Raw genomic sequence first — 22,112 nt, forward strand, 5'->3', positions numbered from 1 at the left:
AGCCACATGTGGCTCACGAGTCACAGTTTGGCCACTCCCTGCCTTAGATTAATGAGAGAGGAAGGATGGTTCGGTGGTCAGCAAGCAAACTGGATACTTGGGAGATCTGGTTTCAATTTCTTGCTCTGTCACGGACTTTCTGTGTGTGACCTGGGACAAGTCACTCAGTCGCTCTGTGCCTCAGTTTCCCATCTGTACAATGGTAATAATGGTCCTGCCCTCCCTTCCAGGGGAGATTGTGAGGTGCTTAAATTCTATGGGAATGTGAGTACCTAATCGATAGTTGTGGATGAAGGAGAGGTGCCTTTTAGGAATGGTGAGCTTTACATTTGTGTTTCAAAAGTGCCGAGCCGGTGACACGGTGTGATCTAGTGGCTAGAGCAGAGGCCTGTTGGGGTTGTAGTCGTGGCACTGCTTTTGACTTCCCGTATCTGATTCTCCACTGCCTGGCATCATCATTTACACCTGTGCAAAATGGGCACAGAATTAAACAGTGGCAAATAGAACCAAGAGCAGGGTTTCTCAAACTGGGGTCGCTGCTCGTGTAGGGAAAGCCCCTGGCGGGCTGGGCCGGTATGTTTACCTGCCCTGTCCGCAGGTCTGGCCGATCGCGGCTCCCACTGGCTGCGGATTGCTGCTCTGGGCCAATGGGAGCTGCTGGCTTCCCTACACAAGCGGCAACCCCTGTTTGAGAAACCCTGGTCTAGTGGCTGTCCCCTTGCCTTTATTGAGACACCGATAAAGTATCACTCTACTGACTAGCCCTTTAAAATGCCAGGAAAGAACAATTGAATTGGCTATGTTATTCCCAAGATATAATTAAGTACGTGGTGCCAATATTCTTCTACTTGCTCTTTGGATCAGATCCTTGAAATGAAATGGAACACTGCCAGGGAAGTGCTCTGCATCATTGATCTTGAAAATATAACATGGTCAAACCTCTCTGGGTTTCTGAAGAAAAATGTTTGGGGAACGTAAGAAAATAGATAAACCAGGAAGCTTTCCGGGTCTGTTGCCATGACCAGATGTCTCTGATCTGATGCGAACTGGAAAGGAAACAGGACTCACAAATAAAAGGGTGAAAATATCCATTTAAACAGGACATTCTAGGCCAAAGGGAGGTCTACCCATTGGCACTATTTGCTAGTAAACTCTTTGAGAAAGACCATGAAGACAGTGGTGATTTTTCTCTTCAGAAAGTCTGCAAGGATCCAGATGTTATTCCAGGAGAACAGAAGAATGATATGGGGCTGCCTGGTTCCTGGTAAAAAACAAATTTTGCATAGTTTCTACCCCAAAACATAAAACACCCTCCTGGTTAGTGTGAAATGTGCCCCAAGCCCCCTGAAACATTTGAGCCTCTATGCATCTTTTGGCCAATCTCACCTCAGTTTCAAACTTGAGTTAATTAGTAGCATGTTCCAGTCAGCATATCTACTTAATGTTTTGAAATCTTGCGTGTGTGTGTGTGTGTGTGTGTGTGTGTGTGTGTGTGTGTGTGTGTGTGTGTGTGTGTGTGTGTGTGTGACAGAGAGAGAGAGAGAGAGAGAGGGGTCATTTCTAAAGGACATTTTTCTGGCTGCTGTTCTTAACTGCTTAATAAAACACAGTATTTCTGTATACCAAGCACCACTAGAATATGCATCCAGTATGTTGTCATGAATATGGGAAATATCTGTATTGTTTTTAAAATTAATTTTGTGTGGACCTCTGTATATTTCATTACTGTCATGTCTGCTCTATGGGGGCAAAGCATTAACTCATTCCGGTGTGTGTTTTTTCAGATTTGCAGGAAATCAAAGGCCAGGCCTTTAGACAGCCCCAGTTACTGGAGTTTAACAAACAATCCAGGTGTCAAGGCCTTTGAAATTTTATCTCTGTCCAAGCTGGGCACAGCACCCCCTTGGCTTGTGGAAAGGGTTCAGGGGAAAGCAGCACGTGAAGAAAGAGAACAAAGAGGCTTGCTTGGTTTTTAAAAGACACGCTCCATGAAGCTCAGGGGAAATGGAGAGGAAGGACGTGCAGAGAAAGAGGCTGTAACCCAACCTCAGAACAGTTGCGGTACCAGGGCTAAGTTGGGCCTACCAAAGTCTTGAGGGAAGTGCTAAACAGTAGGGAAGACTAATATGCGTGTCAGCCGTTTGGTTGTTTTAATTCTTTTCTCCTGATTGCTACGTTCCTATGGATAAATAAATAATACTTTGTTTTAAAGAAGTTGTCTGGTATCACTGCATTTACTACAGTTCACAGCTCGTGAAGGGAAGTCTGTAGCAGGGGCCAAACCCACTTGGACCTGCTGAGGAAGCACAGTTGGTAAACAGGGGGCGCTGTAGCCTGCAGACTCAGTCTAAAAATGGGGTGAAACACGGGTGTCCACTCTGAGAAAAGTGCAAGGTGCTGGGCCTGTCCCTTGAAATATTGCCCCCGGAAAGACTGTGAGTGAGGGGGGTCAAAGGTACAGCTAGCCCTGGAACAGTGGAGGACATGCCGTCTTTCTGTCTTAGCCAAGAGATCCCCAAACCAAATAGATCCCTGTTCTGGAAAATTCATCGTTGGGGGTGGGGGGGAAAGTCAGTGTGGAACTGATGAAACACTGCTGATGCATCTCAGAAGGTGTTTTTTTGGAAACTGTGAACAGACAGAAGCAAAAATTAGTCATGGCAGAGACCACTTGGTATCTGGATCTGATTCTTCGAGTGATTCATCCATAAGAAATCACCACTTTGCCTCACATTTTGCATTTCCCTCTTTATTTAGAAAGTAGCTCAGCTTTACCAAGAATATGTGACCTTTTGTCTGAACTGCTTTTTGATGGATGGGTGCTTGCACCATCCTCAAATTATCATGATTTCTAAACCACTGGTTCTGAGACACAAAAAAGCAGCAAATTGTGGGTTTTATCACTCCCCAGGTTCTTGGTGCAGTAAAACTATAATCTTGCAACATCAAAGGGGGAAATCTGTAGCATGTGTCATTTTCAATGTAGATGTTAACACAGCGAAGTTATACGTGGAAAGGAGTAGCCAAGTTCTGATTGTGATCTGGTCGATTATTGACTGGAATGCTAGAGGAGTGAAAGCTCTGAGAACTGAGTCCAGAACGGCTCGGAGAAATCTGTAGGTCTGAAATGAGTGAGAATTGGCAATCCCCTTTCTGTTTCTTTTGAGAAGCGACAGAAAGAACAGCGGATCAGATCATCAGCTGGTGTCAGTCAAAGTATGCCATCAATTTCATTGGACACGCACCAGCTGAGGATCTGGCCCAGACACAATAGTGGTAAATGATGCTTTCTTTGGACATGTTTTGTCACAGAAATTATTTTGAAGCATTTTTCTAAATTATTTCTTATATTATCGTGGCATCAAGGCCGCATTATGCTAGGTGCTATGAATACACATGAGAAGAAACCGTGGCTGCCCTAAAGAGCTTACATTCTAAATAAACAAGACAGAGAAAGGGATACAACCTGCATCATAGCAGAAGGTTGGGAACCAGGCACAAAGAGGTTAAGTGGCTTTCTCGACGTCCGTGGCAGAGCCAGGAACTTAATGCATGTCTGCTTCAGTGCCTTGCCCATCAGAACATCCTCCCAGCTGAAAGTCCCACAGATTTCTCAATGATCATTGAATCACAGAAATCAGTGATCAGTTCTCTACTCCATCCTCCTGCCACGGCAGGATTATTCCCAATATTGCAGTGTTTTGTCTAGGCTAGCTTGAAGTGACTCAAATGATGGGTATTTGCACCACTTCCTTTGGGAGACGATTCCAGAGTCTAATAGATCGTGTTTAAGGATTATATTCCTGATATTTAGCCTCAATTTTATGTTCCTTAGCTTCCACCAATAATCCTAGTCGTACCCCAATTTAAGTAATAGTCATCTTCTTTGGTGTTTGCACCCTTACACATGGTTAGCAAACATACTGAGACCCCAGTTAACCATCATCTGGCTAGGGTAAATGGATATGGAATGTATTCTCAAAAGCATGAATGGGGTTTGCAGAACTATGAAACTGCTGTAATACCAAAAACACACAGAAGCTCTTTAAAAGCAGCTCCTCCTTCTAGGAAATCTCTACAGGGCAAAGGGTTGGATTGTCCTACTTTTAAAGCCATACTGGCTAATTTTATTCTAAATCCTTTTGGCTAGTATTTGCAAGTGATTTCTGCTGAGTTAGACTTTTCAAGATTTGCAGCAATTTACTTTTCTAGTCCTCAGTCTTTCACTGTGGGAAGCAAATCCATTAAAAAAAATATTTGTCCATACCCTGTTGAAACAAAGCATAAATATGGACAGTAAAGTGAGTCATGATGTAATGGGTATGGAACACTTGAATGCTGGTTACCCATCAGCCATGACACAGCACGTATCTTACATACCAGTTCCTGTGGTTTCCAGTACCAAATAGCTATTCATCAAGTATTTGGCAAACTGAGCAGGGTGGGGACATGAAAATGATGGGCGGGGCGGGGGGGGGCGGGAACTGCTGGAGATAATCAGTGACGATCTACCTTGATCACTGTTTCAGGCCAGGAAATCTAGGCATGGAGCAAGATCTTAGCTCCAGACTCTAGTTCCCAGAAGAACTGGGATCCTCTAGCAAAGCTTCTCCTTAATAGTCTTTGAATAGCAATGTGCAAGAAACCAACAGTTGCTGAGAAAATGTGTGTTGTGGCCTTGACAGATGATATGCTAGGTGAACTTGTGATCACAATTAACATGCAAGAAGTGGAGCTGCACAAAATTGTAACATGTAAGCTATCATCTTCTCGTTTGGCTGCCGCCCATCTAGATGGATCCCTGGGGAATGTGCTAACAGCCTTCTTTTGTGTCCTTGCTTAAGAAAACAGAGAAACGCCAAATTCTTCCAGATGAAAATGTTCCCATCAAAGATGCACCCAAACCGAAACCCGGGATCCAAACACTTTGGGAGAAGTTAGACCCGAGTCTAAACTTTGTGGCTGTGGGCCCACATCTGATCTTCTCAGGCATGATGATGGACAAACCAGAACTAAGAAATGAACCCTGCAATTCTAATTCAGCCAAAACTTTTAATGAGTTCAACAGGAGTTTAGTCTAAAATATGGGCTGAAGAAGAATCCTTCTAACACCTATGATGATTGCAACCAGTTGGGCAAATTCATGAGTCTCTGTAGTGCTACTGCTAATTGGAACTCAGATCTCCTGAGTACCAGTCGGGTGCCTCAATAACAAGACCAATCCTACAGCACCTGAGTTTGCCCATACCTATTAGGCAGGCAAAACCCTAAGTACCCTGAAAGATCTGACCAGATCACAGTGTATGGGGATATGGAATACCTGACAAAAAGTTCATGAAGATCTCCCAGATTGCAACAAATCTTTGCATTAATTTTAAAATGCTGAGAAGGTGAACTGAATTCAGATGTCCCAAAAGGTCCTCTTTATGCAAATCACACCTCCCTTGCATTCTGTACACCAGCATGCTCCTAACACACAGTGGGCTTGAATTCATTAGCATTAGCAAAAAGCAGGCAATAACACTGGAAAGAAAGGAGGAGTGGAAAATCTGTTCTCTTTGTTCAACTATTTCCTATTAAAACAAACCTCTTTGATTAAGAGAAACTTCAGCATGGAGAAAAACAAACGGTGCCATGTTATTTACTGGCTAGAGCATGCTTTCTATCCTGCTGATGGGGCATGTCCTGGTGTCACACACGGGCAAGGACCAGATTCATTTAATCCCTGGTGCAGCCTAAATCTGGAGCTTTTGCCGCTGTGTGGCAAGCAATAATATTCTAAAGAAGTTGGACTGCAAAGCAAAAACAAGTGTCTTCCAATGGCGGCGATGTGTTGGGGTTTTTTATTTGTTTATAATTATCTTACTGGAAGATGGACTTGAATCTTCCAACATTAGAAACCTATTAATTCAGTCAGATGTTCCCCACATCCTGAGTCTGCATGCCAATTTGTACGTCACCAGTTGGCTTAAAATTGGCCTGGATTCTCGCTACTTTTTAAGTTCAATACCATATATTTTACCACAGTAATACAACTAGGCCACTCTCGGGGAACATGGGCCTGATTCACTGATGCTCTGCACCTTGGGTAGTGATATAAATCAGTGCAAAATGGGTGTTAACGGCTACTGAATTAAACCGGTCGTGTTTTACACCCACTTTGCTCAGACGTAAATGGACTGTACAAGGTAGAGCATGACCGAGAATTAAGCTCTGCTTTGAACAGCATCTAGCATGTTTTTGGTACTACTACAAAGGGTCCTATTCTACCACTCTTACTCAAGTTGCATAGTATTTGAGTCTGTGAGTAGTCCTGTTGAAATCAATTGAGTAAGTTACTAGTTGGAGTGAGTAAGTGTAGCAGGAGAAGGCCCAGTATTAATAATAAGCAGGCCTCCTGCTTCACCTAAAGTTTGTGGAAATTCCCATTAAGATGGCAAGCTGGATACAACAGATATATTTATTAACGATAATGTCTAACTGATTAATAAAGAAAATTAAATCCACATGACAAATGGGATTTCATTCATTCCAAAGGTTCTCTGCAACACCATAGCCTAGGGCCAAGTCATTCTATTTCATTTCTACCAGTTTTCAATGTGTTTTCATCTCCCTGATTTGTAATACCCTCTTGGCAACTTGAACAACAATGGCTTTGCCAGCTGATTTTTATCATTTTACATTTGGCAGATGTGGATTTTTTCCCCCATTGTTTTCAGGGGAACTGAAGTTAATGTTGTTTTTGCTTAACCACCACCTCAGGTGGATGCCAAGCAGACATCTTTCTTTGTGCATCCGGAGCCCATGTGAGGCCAGTGCAGCTGTGGCAATGCTGTGGTGAAATGATGCTGCACAGCCAGCAGGGGGATCACAAAGCACTATGATTTTTGTAAGCCCTACAAAAATAGGGATTTTTGTTTTCATTTCCCAGTGATGGAGAGGAAAAGTCCTTTCACATCTCTCTGTCTGGGTTGACCATTCTGCAAAATGGGGATAATACTTTCTTCACTGGGAAAGGGATTTTGATGCTTAATTAATCAGTGTTTGTAAAATGCTTCGAATGAAAGGCAATTATGGAAGCAAACTTTCTTTCTAGTCTGGAATCTGCGGACTCTTGCTAATGAGATTAGAACACACATTTGGGACCTGAAATCTTGTCCATTTCCCTTTTGATAGAGTACTTGTCGTCAAGGGAACTCATTTTATGTCAATTGGAATGCCTTGATACAAGTACAATGCCCAGGATCCGAGTCTGAGCTCATCGGCAGTTTTGCACCATTGGCTTTGGTGGAGTTACTCCTCATTTACACTGCTGTGAGAGGAGAATCAGGTTTACAGTCTGTGTGGTCATATGCATGAATGGGAAGAAAATATATTTTAAAAGAAACTATATTAATCTCACACAGAACCAGAGGCAAAACAGAGTAGGGAAAACTATCCAACATCATCAGGAAAGGTCTAGGAATGTTTTTTCCATCAATGTAATCTTTTTTAGAATCCTGGTTACATTATAGTGGCAGCCCTGTTAGATTTACGATTTTCCAGTTCTCGCCTTGGTTTGTAATTCAGTGTATCTCAGACTTTCCTAAAGTACTTTCAGTGTCATAGTATAGATAAGAAATCAGAGCTAGCAGAATTAAAAACCAAGGGATCAATGGATTGGTTAAGATTAACTACAAAAAAAAATGCATGTTGCATGCGCGCACCTCCCCCCACCCCCCCGAAATTGGGTAAAGAATCCTTGTTCTGATCTGAATATTGCTTTTTTCCCCTTCTATAGTCCATAGATTCATCAGATTTTTGGCACTAGAGGGGAACTGTTGATCTTGTACAAATTGTGCTTAAAGTCACAGATCCTTTTGCAGTGACAGCCATGTGTTATTTATATAGTTGTCACTATTGCTAATAATCCACAAGGTTTGTACATACACAAACAGCCACATTTTCTCCGTCAACTTCTCCCACCTGATCCTGCAATCCAGTCATATGTCTGAATTGTTGCTGACGTCACATAAACCACTGTCACATCTGACACTACTTGGCAGCGTCAACAGAGGCCAAGGAATGAATGGGGCCAGAGACACTGAATTCCCCTCCAACCCACAGAGGTGGTCCCTCCAGGAGATGGTTGAGATCTTCTGTGGTTATATGGAGGGCTCTAATTTCCAAGGCTTTTAATCCAGGGCCTTTCAACAGCACTAAATTCACATCATTTTTCTCTTTAAAGTAATACGGTTGAATTTATTACAGCAATCATGTCCGTGGCAACAAGGTATGAGGTCATAATACAGGATGATGACTTCACTGCTGGACAGTGCCTAAAGAAGAGCTTCTAACAGGACACACATGTTCAGGTGCTAGCAATGAAACCAAAAAGAAGGCATATAATTGCAGAAAAAGGGGGAAAAAAACCTTGTTCTTGGCTATTTCATTGTGATATTTGTTACTAATAGTGCCTATCTGAATCATTCCTGAATGGATTTATTATTCCTAATAATTCACCGAATAGCTCAGAAGGACAATTGTCAGCATATGGGATGTGCTTAAAGTATTCACAGCAGCTGTTTGCAATGTGCAGTTGGTTACCTAAGTCACATAGCATTGTTTCTGCTACCCGATTGGCTGAGCATAACTTTTCAACCTACGGAATAATGCAATCATGCAACATTTCATTACAGGAGTGGGCTTTACAAACATTTTGGCCAATACCTAATGGCTTTTTCAAATGCTACCAAGCAAAGTGACCCCCGGGAATAACAGTGAACTGAACTCAGTGCTGTTATATGTGCAAATATTTGGCCAATAAAGATTTTTTTTAAACAATGTAAATATTTGACCATCTCTAACCAATATCCTCTTTTGCTAAGCTACGTGACCCAGTTTGACGCTGGGCTGACTCCCGAGTTGCTGTAAACCAGCACAGATCCTCTGACTTCAATGAAGCTCCATCAGTTCACAGCAGCTGACAGTCTGGCTCATTCAGTCTTAAAGGTCTGGCTCTTTAATCTTGGCACATTCAGTTTGGAATTTTCCAGTGTGCCACTGCAAGCCTCAGTTCTGTATCTCTCCATTCCTGTTTAGGAGGAGCAAACAGGTCTGCACAAGAACTTAAATCACCTGGAAAACTGCGCTCATCTGAAATCAGGCTGGTAACTGCAGCTCCCACTGTTCCTCAAGATCTTTCAGGCCCAGACCCTCAGATGGCGTAAATCAGCAAGGCTTTACTGAACTCAAAGGAGCTACTCCGATTTACACCATCTGAGGTTACACCAGCTGAGGATGCAGCTGTTGATCTTGGTTTGATCCCTTGGTTTGCTAATCCAACAGTTTTCAGAGTGGTAGCCATGTTAGTCTGTATCAGCAAAAAGAACGAGGAGTCCTTGTGGCACCTTAGGGTACGTCTGCACTACCTGCCAGATCAGCGGGTAGCAATCGATCTATCGGGGATTGATTTATTGTGTGTAATGTAGACACAATAGATCGATCCTCAATCACTCTTCCGTTGACTGCTGAACTCCAGCTCAGCGAGAGGAGGAAGCAAAGGCAACGGGAGAGTGGCAGCCATCGATCCCGCGCTGCGAGGACACGAAGTAAGTGATTCTAAGTTGATCTAAGATACGTTGACTTCAGCTACGCTGTTCTCATAGCTGAAGTTGCGCATTTTAGATTGATTCCACACCCTCAGCATAGACCAGGTCTTAGAGACTAACAAATTTATTTGAGCATAAGCTTTCGTGGGCTAAAACCCATTTCACTGGAGTGGGTTTTAGCCCACGAAAGCTTATGCTCAAATAAATTTGTTAGTCTCTAAGGTGCCACAAAGACTCCTTGTTCTTTTTAACCCAACAATGACATTCCTTGGAATGCTGGGTAAATTTCACTGTTCTAGTGCACCATTCTAAGTGTGCCTCTTCTTTCATTCCCCTATGATGTGTTCTTAAACATACGTAAGAAAATACTTTTTTCTTCCCCTGGCTGTGTGCCATTGAAATTGCACAGAGTTTCAACAGAATTGTTAAAGAGACTATTAAAGCCCTAATGGGACTCTCATTTGCAGCTGGAGCAAAACAGAAAAGGTCTCGTTTCCAAACAATGAGCTGTTTTGTATGACCAGAAATGCCAACCACATCTGGGACAAGAGAACTAATGAGATTCCGGCATTCAAGTAATTGAGAGACCAAAGTCAGACAGCACCTGTAGCATCATTCAAACCAGCAATGGTTTGAAGGGTTTGCTGGGGCCTCTATTAAACAACTATCCAGACATTGCTTCTCCCATGGATCAAGTTATTGTTTTGTTTTATTATTATGGTAAAAGGGGTTACTGGAAAGGAGGATCCTGCCTGTGGAGGCCCTTTGCAACCACAGGGGGCACTGACCCTTCTAAGTGTCCTAGTTACATAGAGAATGCCCTAATATATTGCTTGTTTTCTTCTTCTCCCCATCACTACGTGAGGGGTTGAACCCCTCTCATACTGTTGCGGAGTGTTGCTGTGAGCTGTGAAATGGCTCCTGAGCTCCACCCCAGGGACAGTTGCAAATCAGCGGTGAGGAAAGAGAATTCCTATATAGGATGTCTCATTTCTAAAGCACTTGACCTCAGAAGGAAAGGTGCTATATAAACACAGGACACCATTATTGCTGCTGCAGCACGAGTGGGCTGAGTGCTCTGAAAGCCCCCAGGATTTTTAAGGCTGTAGATGTAACACCTCTCCTGAAATAGAAACAACTCCAGGCGCCCGTTAGGTACCTGAACAGTATTCTCTTAATTTGTCCAGTCTGCACCTACTCATTAATTAAGGGGTTTGCATCTGAATAATTTTGGAGGGAGTATCACTGGCATCTTATCAAACCTACACTTGGCTCCATCCAAAGCATTTCTCACTCTTCTGAGCTAATGTGTCAAGGGATTTCAGCTAATGCGCGTTTCACCTAATCCTTCATTCAAGTCAGGGGCCACTTTGTCCCCAGTGTCCTGTTTCTCAGGTAGCTTGTGTGCGGACACCTCCACTTTGATTGGGACAAGGGGGGTTGGAATGTAGGAAAAACCTAGCCCAGCAGGTCAACAACAATGAAGGAGAGGTGCCAACCATCCCCACGATCACCCTACTTCACTGGCTACAGCTACGCTACGCACGGGGTGTGTGAATCCCCTGCTCGTGTACATACTTGTGCTAGCTCCCATCCAGCTAGTGTGAGTATCACTAGCAGAGTGGCGGGGCGTGGCAGTGGAGGGATGGCTGAGCTGTGCCGAGAACAAACCAGCCTGAAATGGATGACCCCCCTGGGTCAGATCAATGGTCCATCTAGTCCAGTGTCCTGTCTTCTGACAGCAGCCAGTGCCAGGTGCTTCAAAAGGAATGAACAGAACAGGGCAATTATTGCCCTGTTGTCCAGTCCCAGCTTCAGGCGACCAGAGGGACATGCACAGCAGGTGGTTACTACTGCCGGTAAGAACTGCTGTAAATGATTTGTGTTTATTTTTATATTAAAGGGGGCAGGAGCTACTCTGGCCTAATGCGTACTCCAGGGCCGCAACACAAAATCCCAGCTCGATGGCAAACTCATTCTCAGCCTTGTCACTTTGTATAAGATGGGAAGGAACCTGTGGGGTCAGTCAGTCAGTCCAGTCCCATGCTATCACAGGCAAGCCCATCATATAGTCCCATTCATAAATGTATCATGCTCCATTTAAAAATGAGGTTATTTGCCCCCACTCTTCCTACTGGGAGGCTGTTCCAGAACCTCACTGCCCTAGTGGCTAAAAACCTTTCAGGAGAGTGAGAAGTAAAAAAAGGAAGTTCTTCTTCACACAGCGCACAGTCAACCATTGGAACTCCTTGCTTGAGCAGGTTGTGAAGGCTAGGACTGTAACAGGGTTTAAAAGAGAACTATATACATTCATGGAGGTTAAGTCCATTAGCCAGGATGGGTAAGAATGGTGTCCCTAGCCTCTGTTTGTCAGAGGATGGAGATGGATGGCAGGAGAGAGATCACTTGATCATTACCTGTTAGGTTCACTCCCTCTGGGGCACCTGGCATTGGCTACTGTCGGCAGACAGGATACTGGGCTGGATGGACCTTTGGTCTGACCCAGTCTGGCCATTCTTATGTTCTTAAGATCTTAAGTATCTCTCAAAGGAGGCCGTGTGGTCTAATCAGCACTCTGATAATTAGGGCCAGAGGCCTGCAGGCCAGAAGTGTCCCACCCCCTAATCTGGAATGAGCCATTGATTCTCTTAGGAACCTCAGGCACGTCACTTGACCTTCTTGTGCTTTGAGTCAAGCCAGCTGTAACACAGGCTAAAAACAGACCCCAATTGACAAACAGCTGCTGTGGGTGTCTAAATTAAGCTTTAACCTGGCCAAAAATATTATAACCCCCTCCACCACCACAAAAGAAAAACAACCCAGATTTATGTAACTCCTTGCGTGGGCTAGGGGTCATTATTCTGAAATAGGGGAATCTGGCTTATTTTCTATCAATGCAATAATGATGGGCCATCTCAGCTTCTCCTAATTAGGGGACAAGGAAGTGCTGATTCCTTCAGGTGCATAGGATTACGCTCCCTAAACCATGAGATCCCTCAAACTGCACATGATCTTAGGGGATGTGTGCACAAGTCCTGCCTCCCTTCACTGGCTCATGGTTCTCACAGGAACCCTCTAGACAGTATATTGCCTGTGGGTCACACTGGCAGTTCCTCCCCTGAAGCTTGCTTTGGGGGGGGGGGTCACTTGTAGAAAGGGAAAGCAGATACATGAATGCTGACATGATCCATTTGTGCTTGGTAGTGGAAGATAATGCCCTAGAGAGCTGCTATCCTATCATCCTCACTACCTGCCAGCTCTTTCCCTCTGATCCAGCCTGTGCACAGGCACTTTCTCTAAGGTGTGTGTGTGTGAGGAGGGGAATCACTACTTTCCCATTCCTTACTCCTGTAGATCGGGTGGGTTTTCTGCCTGTGGGGCTGGAGGGGACCATCTGGCCCATTAATAATACTTGGCACTGCCCAACCCCTTTCATGCTGGAAAGAGCTTTACAAACAGTAAGTAGCTAAACCTCTCAACATGCCCAATGGGTAAACTGAAGCACAGAGGTTCAGTGACCTGTCCATGAGCACATGAATCTGGAACAGATCCTAGAAGTCCTGGCTCCCAGCTGAGTGCTCTAAAATACATAAACTACACTACCAACAGCAAAATTACCTCCGAGTTGACCAACGCTGACTATAAACTGCAGGTCAGCAAAACAGTATTGCATAATTACTGCAGAGTCAGGGACAATATCAATACCTAGATAGAGGAGCAAGATTTGAGTCCAATACAGAAGGGTCCACTCCACACACCAGCAAATCAATGGGAGGTTTGCCAGGGGATGACGAAAACCATAAAACTGGCCAGTGATGACGACCCAGGACAGTTGAGAAGCTTAAGAATGACACAGGATATAGTGAGATCATGGAGACAAAGGGTGGGGTCTCCAAATAGGTAAGTCCTAGGGTCTGCGGGTGAAATCCTGGCCCCACTGAAGTCAATGGGAGTTTGGCCGTTGACTTCAACAGAGCCGGGATTGCACCCAGTGGGCAGAGACACAACCGAGGTCCCATCAGCAGTGGGAGTGGAGGAGCTCTGTATTGGATACAGTGGCAAACCGTAATAAGTGCAGTCCTAAAGGCATGTAAAAGCTTTAATGCCTTTAACCGTTTTTCAAAGTTTTCCTTCTTCCTCAGTCCATTTGCCAACGAGGGTCCGGCCACGCTGAACTTGGGGGCTGAGGTTTCACACGCTCATTTAGCTGTTCAGCTCATAACTGCGCTCGGTTGGGCAATAACTATTTCCTCATGTGTTGTTTGCAGGGTTGTTGATTCCCTGTTGGGCCCAGGATATTACAGAGACAAGGTCATATCTTTTACTGGGCCAACTTTGGTTGGCACTAGAGTCAAGCTTACCCAGCGCTCTGTGTAAATTGAAAGCTTGTCTCTTCCACCAACTGAAATTGGTCCAATACAAGATATTCCCTCGGCCACCTTCTCTCTCTAATTCCTCCATTTAACATCCCCATTCACCTTCCACCCACTCCCCGGTTAACCTGTTGCAAACCAATCTTTTGCAACCGATCTGAAAACATTGCTTTTTATTCTGCCATTGCAATTTTGTTTCTTTTTGCTCTGACGCTATTTCCCTCTTGTCCCAAGAAGCACAAAAAATCAAGAAACACTGAACCCTGAATTAAAAAATCTTTAGGCTTCTTGTAGGTCCTCTGGACTCCTGGTGCTGGGGATGGAAAACAAACAAAGCAACCCTGCAACATCTCCCATGCACTGATAGATTCGGACCCTAAACTCCTTGAACTCAAACGACTCAATGAGCAAAAGAGCCCAGTACAGCAGCAACTTGTTTGCAACAGCTCGGTTTCCTGTCTCTGGCTGCACATTCAAACTTGCCGCTGGGACCTGCCTCCTGTGCAGCTCTCGGATCTGGTTGGAGAGAGACGGGGAAAGAAGTCGAGGCTGCCAAAGGAAGAGAGGAAGAAAACTCTCCCCATGCCACACATTCAATTTCTCTCTCTCTCTCTCAAAAACTTCTTTCCCTCTTCCCACCCCCCGTTGCTCCTGGACTCCAGTTAAAGGGGGCAGAGCTCTGCAGCTTTCTAAACTCTGATTTGCTGCACTGGATCTCGATTGACAATCTCTCGCATCTGCTTTAAAAGAAGAAGGGAAGAAAAAAAAGTTTCCACTCCTCGATTAGTCAGGGGAAGGGGGACATCACTTGAGAGGGGAAGCCCGAGAAGAATCAGACCAAGAGGAGGAGGAGAGACGGGAGGGAAGCGAAGAAGGACCTGCTATACCAAGGAAGCAAGACAAGCCAAAACAAAAATACAGTAACAGAGAAAGTTCAGACCCTCATCCTAGTTAATACCAATCAAACACACACGTCCGGCTCATGGCTTTATAAAAGTTGCTTCTTCTGGGGGGTGGGGGATCTGAGCCTTTTCCTTTGATTTTTCTACCCCAGACCTAAGGTTGTGTGAGCGTTTGCTCAATCCCCCACCCAAGCTGATCCCCCTTTTATTGTGGACCATGGATACGCACACAAGGTGGAAAAGAAGAAGTTGGATAAGGACCAAAACTATAGCACTATTTCTCCTCTGTGCAATTTCTCAAAGCAAAGCAGGTAAGGCACTTTTGTTTATATGCGTTCTTTGTGTCCTTAATAAATAGTTTGCCTGCAGGCGACAGAAATAGCTTTCTCTCTCCCTTATTTAACTTAGCCTTGTTAAAACATGATTGCTGTTGACTAATGTTCATGTCATCTGTGTCTGGAGCAAATATATGGGTGAGCTGGCTGAAGGCTTCAGAAAACTTGTAACAAGAAAGAAAAGCTTGCTTTCTATTGCGCTTTGCAAAACAGTTGTCTTTTCTTACTCAATGCATTCCAAAAAAAAAAAAAAAAGTTTTAGCTGCCTAAGTCCTGTGAATGCCATTTGTCAGGGGGCCCATAAAGGGGAGAAAAGTTAAAACACAATCCTTTTTTCCCCTTAAAACAGATCTGCCAGTTGCCAGGCACATTTGAAAAAAAGGAATCAAAATGAATTTTGAGTGACTTTTGTTGTTTCCCTATACAGATATTTTGGATTAATTGTAAGTCTCTTCTTTGCATAGTTTCTGCTGGAAGAGAGCAAACTTTTATCAAGAAATATTCGGTTCTCTTCTCTCCCGGATCAAAGCAAGAGATCTCAGTGCAAAAAACTTTTGCAAACTTTGCTTTTAGAAACGTAGAAAGCGGACGCCCTCTGTTGTATGCTGCCTGTACTTTTGTTAACTCAGTTTTGCATTTTTCCCCCCCTCCAAATCACGGTGGCTGGGTTTGGTGAAGGAGAAACTACAAAATGCAACAGTTGGGACAAAAACCACCAGATCCACGAGTCACCTTTTTTGCATTCTAGAAAAGGGGGACTGAGTACTTGATTTTGTTACTTTTTGAGAAGTGTTTTTTTTTTTGTTAATTTTAATACTGGCTTTCACAGTTATTAACTCTGGAATGCATAGGCCGGATAGATGAATACTGATGAATCTACCTTGAAAGTTCTTTGAACTTACAATAGTTTAACTCTACTGAGGTTCTAAAGGGTACCTGCAGAGGTCTGTGGTCTGCGAATACTACAGAGCAATATTTATTTCGGATTTCCTTTTATAGTACTGTGGGAGGAAGAATAAGAGGAGGTTTTGGGGGCAAAACCACTTTGATGATTTTAAAAGGCGAGATAGGAACCATGATGGAGTTTTGCAGGACAGTCAGGGCCAACTGAATGGGTGGCAGCTAATGTCAAACTGAGATTCCAATGTTACTGACTAGCAAAAGCATTTAATAACAGCCTGTCTTAGCTTCAGCCTTAATTCTGAAGTTCGCATAAGTTCATTTGAAAGCCCAACCACTGGTTGGCACATTATGTGTTACCAAGACAAGCCATGGGGGATTCAGACCATAACAGAATAATGATCAATTATTGTCATTTCAAGGTTCTTCGTTCTAACCCAAGAGGACCTATTTATAAAAAAGGAGGGAATGGACTTGTCAAAAATTGCAAGAAAAAGTTCTTAGGTGAGATAGAAAATATTTAGTTTTTCCACCACTGAAGTTGTAATATCACCTCAGAGTGACTCCCAAATGGTTTATTGCATTGCAAATCTATTGGATTATGACCTGGAGCAATTGTCTTTGGCTGGATAGGGACCGGATCTGATGTCCATCTTCATATTTGGATAGAGGAAAGAATATTTTCTGGGACCATCCTCTTTCAAAGCAGTCAGCTCCTCGATCGTACATCAGTGGCCATTGTACTACCTTCTTTTGTCATTTTTAGATTGCTAAATCCTTGTCAATTTCAGAAATTTAAATGGAAAGCATACAAAGTTTTTGCAGTCCTGTTGCAGACCGATTAGCCAGGGATGTATTTTAGTAGTGTCATAGCAGCTTAGACATACTATCAGTCTGTATTCTTTGGAGTGCTTTTAGGGAGACTACTCATTGGCTTCAGGGAGATTTGGATCAGGACTAGGAGGTTCATTTGGATCATTATGGACTAGGAGGTTCCATGCATCTATAACTGTCAGTGTATAGAAATCTTTCTGTTCTGAGTAGCATCTCTCTTTGAAGTGAAAGGTCTTGAATGTTTCCAGTGAGCTTCCTGGTATGATATTGGATTACTCAGATGTGGGAGGAGCCAGATTTGGTTATTTAAAGGCAACGTCTAACATTCTTTTATCTGGTTAACTTCCCCCCAACCGCAGTTAAATTCTCTTTCCCTTTTTATTTAATCCCAATTTCTTAAAACGACTAAAATAAAACAGAAATAAAATGCAATGAAGTGAAAACTCACTTCTCTTTTGTCCTGCTCAGGAGCAAATACACCTCTGCTATTCAAGGGGGAAAAGAAAATTATTTGCAGACATTGATTTATTCTAGAGGCTATGCCATAAGTGACATGAGCTGGGCTGTCTCAGTGATTTCTTTCCAAACCACAGTGACCCCTGTTTTTTTTTTTTACAAGTGGTGTCACATTGAATTTAACTGACAGACAAAGTTGGAGTCTCTCTTTATTTTTACAGATCCTCATAAAAGTGAATCAGGTTTCTGGGCGAATATTTTTGGAAACAGCCATTTCCTTTAGTGGTGGAGAAAAATGTAATAAGAATGCACAGCATGGTCTTTGAAAAGAAATAAAAATGCTGGAAATTATTAAGTATTTTGTTACCATCTGTTGCTTCTCCCCTTGGCTGTTTACAGTAGTCTAGAATGAGCTAAGGAAATAATATTCTGTGTCTCTGGCCACTTAGGACAGTTTAATATTTTTTCCAGTTGAAAAGGATAGGAGTGGCTATACCAGGAGAAATATGACCCTGTTAGTCTGGAATGGATGTCAGGCAACAGTTCTGATGTCCAATGGAAAACGTGCCTTGTGGTCTCATTGTTAGTGACGTGTTTCTTGAGAAGGGGGAGAATTATACCACCTTGGAACAGAACTTTATGGATAATTTGTTTTTTTTAATAAGCTACAGTAGTACACGCCCCATTCAGAAGTTGACGGGGATGCATCGGAGTCAGCTGACTAGCATCCCTTATTCAGTGAAACCATGTATATTCCAAAGGCAGGATGCAGACGCTTCTCAAACCACTCCCCCTTCCCTGTAGTGGTCTCTTCCCCATTGTCACGTAGAATGGCATGTGGGGTGAAATAGTGTCAATGCCATAACCAAGGGGCCGATTCCGCCAGCTATTGAGTGGCCTCAGCGCCCAACAAAATCGATGGAAATTGCACACACTCCGTATTCGGCGTTATTAGGCCCCAGCATCATTATTTTTGCCTAGGCCCTAAATGACCAGGGATAAACATTCGACACGGTGGAGGATGCACTGAAAACCAGCGCTGAAAGGGGCGTGGCTCCTTCCCCACTAAATGTACTTAGGAATTGTCGGTGTCATGCTGCAAGCGGGCCTGTTAATCAGGGCCTTTTAGCCATCAGTACTGGACCCTTTACGCTTTCGAGCTGATTTCTACTCCTTGTGGTTTGAAGGCTGATGAGTCATTTGGGGTATAATTATCCTAGATCTGCAACACTGATTCCTACTGGATGAAAAGCCCTTTAATAATAAGGTTAATCCTATAAACAAAAGTATTTTGCCCTTACACCTAGGGCATGCGGAAATAATGGCTCTGTTAGGACCAACAGAAGGGAACTGCAAAGAGAGTATGAATCCTTACTATGGGAAAAAGGCCCAAACCTTCTTGTTTAAAGGGACAAAACCTCTCCCTTAGCAGTTTTCTTTTTAACACACAAAGCAACTGAAGCTGATTATTAGATTGGCGTGGTGCCTCCTGGTTACTCTGACAGGTCGCAGCATAGGGATAGTCTGTTGGCCGCAGACATCTGTCAGTTAAAAGTCTTGGCACGAGTTGATCATGTGGTTCCCATTTTCTTACTTTTCATACCCTTGTGCTATGTGCCAGGGATCCAGATGTGAGAGATGAAAGGAGAAGAGTGGGTGTGTGCACTGAGAAAGGAAGCCATGGAGGTGAGCTCAGATTCCCAGTTTGTGGCACTGGTATGAGGATTAACAGCTCTGAGGATAAAGGAGGTTCTTTCAGCCACCACAAAAAAGTGCTTTTTGTAGAGGAATCATGTGGCTTGTTGGAAAGTCCTGAACATGGCATAAAATACGTTTCTATCCTGGGGCTGGTCAGAATCAAACTTGCCTTATTAACCAGGTATAACCCACTGCTTGAAACTTCATAGGATGTGTTGTGGGTGGTATTTCTCTCTCTGTGTGGTGCATATAAACATCTGTACTGTACCTGGCACTCCATGTAACACTCTGTAGTTACTGTGTCTGGATTCATCTTTTTCCCTGTGGAACTTGAAGTATATGTTAAGAAAGGAAATTTTGGTGTATCTGGTAAAGTCTGAAGTCCTGTAAATAAACGAAAGTGGAATTAGCCCTTTGTCATGTGACAATAGTAAGGAATCACAGAACTAAATGCTTTCCTCCAACACTGCATAAGGAGCTTTATTAAGATAAAGAAATTAGCATTATCCCTAAGCTAGCCCTTTCTCCTCTTCCTCACCCTGCATGTCTGCTGGCTATCGATTCAAAGAAACAGTACATATATCCTCCCAGCCTCTTTAAATTTTTTTTTCAGAGGGAGGCACTGGCATAAAAACAGATGTGAATAAGCAAAATACACATATGTGGCATATTTACTCCAATACCTCTGCATTAGTGAAAGTACCCATTTATAGACACATGGCTTAGATAATCCAAGGTTTCTGTCTGGACTTGAGAAATAAATCTATAAGAGCAGACTTTCCAGGAAATGGCTCTTTGGTCTGTTTTTAAAAATAGGAGATTTGGCAATTTATTTCCTACGTCTGCCTCTCCTCCCTCTTCCCACCCTGTCACCTCACTTTAATCTTTGTCCAGAGTTTAAGTATACTTCCTGGAGCAGAAGTTTAATGTTAGCGATAGGAACATCCGTTCTCAGAGAGCCTGATCCAGCTTCCGTTAAAGTTAATGGATAGATTCTTATTGATTTCAGTGTGTTCTGGTCCATAAAGCATAATATATCAGTAAATATTCGTGAGTGTCGAGTCTGTTTTTAAGATTTCAGGTACTCTGAGTAATAACAGTGAATGAATAAATAAAAGGATCACTTTCCCCCTCTGATCCGCTTTCCTTACTGTTGGATGGGACACCTGCTGGCACTTCTAACAGATTTGTCTTTAGACAGCATGAACCTGTCTGTCTGTACTGTCAGTATGATGATTGTGCATAGATTGTTAGGCAGAGATTTTTCCGAAGCCACTTAAGAAATATGAATGCACCGTACCTATTCATTTCAAGGGGGGACCATGTGTCTAAATCTCCTTTTTGGCTATGAAAATCTCAGCCATAGATAGCAGGGATAACTCCTCTGACCTCCTGCATCACACAGGGCTTAGAATTTCACCCAGTGATTCCTGCAAGGGAGGGAATTGTTCTTCCTCACTACATTATTGACTACTCTGGGACCCTGTCATTATTTAATTCATTGTATGTGTTTGCATGTATTCTGTAGACTAGGGTGACCTGATAGCAACTGTGAAAAAACGGGACAGGGGATGGAGGTGGGGAGTAATAGGCACCTATATAAGAAAAAATCCCAAAAAACGGGTCTGTCCCTTTAAAAACAGGACATCTGGTCACTCTACTGTAGACAAGTATCAAATGCAGGAATAATTTCAGAACAGTGCCAGCAAGTGCCCTATGTGGCTCATGACTGGAGAGTGGGCAGAACAGTGTCCTGTAGAGATGGAATGGTAGAGCGGGCATACAGGGCATCTGACTGGGGGTCATTTCTGAGTCTGCCATTGATTTGCTATGTGGCTACGTCATCCCAACGGGGATTTCCAAAGTGCCCTAAGAGGTTTAGACACCTGTCTCCCATTGAATTTCAAAATCCCAGTCGTAGTCCCTGAGTGCTCCATTTTATCCATTTGCAAAAGGGCTGGGGTGATGCTGTTTGTTTTTACTACCTTCCTTGCAAGCCACGTGGGAGGGAATGTGGGAGATCAGTAATCTAGAGATCCCCAGGCCAGAAGGGACTATTGTGATCGTCTAGTCTGACCTCCTGTATGACCAGCCAGAGACCTTCCTCCAAATAATTCCTAGAGCAGATCTTTTGGAAACGCATTGAATCTTGATTTAAAAATTGCCAGTGATGGAGAATCCACCACACCCCTTGGTAAAATGGTGCCAGTTGGTAATTACCCTCACCATTAAAAACTTACACTTAATCGATGTTTGTGAAGTGCTTTGTGATCCACAAATGGAAGGTGTGTGATGCAGATGCTATTATCATTCTTGTTATTGCTGCTAGTTGAAAAAACTGGCAACCATCTTTTGGGGCGAAAAAAAATCTCAACAATCTGGAAAGCCAGCTCCAGTGACAATATTTTGTGGTCTAGGTTGGGGTCCATTGCCAGGGTGGGACCCATCAAGTGGCAGAGGCCAGCGACCGCCAACATCTTAGTTCTCTCCTCTCATCATGCACCATAGTGTGACTCCACTGATTTCAGTGATTGACACTGATCTTAAGTGCGAGGGCAGTAACGTCCTTGGATGGGCAGCTTTCCAAGCACACAGCTGCTGAAACAAGCTCTGCCCTGAGTGTTGAGCCCCCAGGCAGAGGAAGGGGAAAAGCCACAAGTGTCCTAACCTATGGGCCTTGCAGACAAGAGAACCATCCGTCCAGGGACATGAGATCCTTGTTCCGTTTGGTGCAAGTTGCAGACATGATGGCTTTGTACTTGAACAGCCGTGTTTGCCCACAGGATGGTTGTTAGTAGTAATCATTAGTACGGCCCCATAAATTCACAAGACGCATTCCTTGCCCTGAACAGGTTTTACAACGTAAAACAGGAAAATGGGGACAAAGGTAAGGGAAGGCATGGGGAGAGTTTTGAGAATTGCCTTGGAAGAATAAACTAGATCTCTTAACTAAAAATGAAATTAAGGCGTTTAAGCTTACTGTTAATTTGGGATGATATGGGGGCATGTTTAATTCCTCCAGAT

The 22,112-nt window shown here is 43.5% G+C and overlaps 1 protein-coding gene and 1 long non-coding RNA gene across 2 annotated transcripts in view; both read left to right on the forward strand.

Moving 5' to 3' along the window:
* Positions 1-8,053: 8,053 nt before the first annotated feature.
* Positions 8,054-10,256, forward strand: LOC120386963. Its single transcript, XR_005589987.1, has 4 exons — positions 8,054-8,354; positions 8,868-8,991; positions 9,082-9,149; positions 10,058-10,256. It is a non-coding gene; the product is annotated as an uncharacterized LOC120386963 (long non-coding RNA).
* A 4,278-nt stretch (positions 10,257-14,534) lies between these two features.
* Positions 14,535-22,112, forward strand: part of COL5A1 (collagen type V alpha 1 chain) — a 238,371-nt gene continuing 230,793 nt past the window's right edge. The window contains exon 1 of the mRNA XM_039506169.1: positions 14,535-15,176. Within this exon, the coding sequence (XP_039362103.1) occupies positions 15,083-15,176 (94 nt within the window). The 5' untranslated portion in view covers positions 14,535-15,082. The remainder of the gene's footprint in view (positions 15,177-22,112) is intronic.

The sequence above is a fragment of the Mauremys reevesii genome, linkage group 19 (assembly GCF_016161935.1).
Source record: "Mauremys reevesii isolate NIE-2019 linkage group 19, ASM1616193v1, whole genome shotgun sequence".
NCBI lineage: Eukaryota > Metazoa > Chordata > Testudines > Geoemydidae > Mauremys > Mauremys reevesii.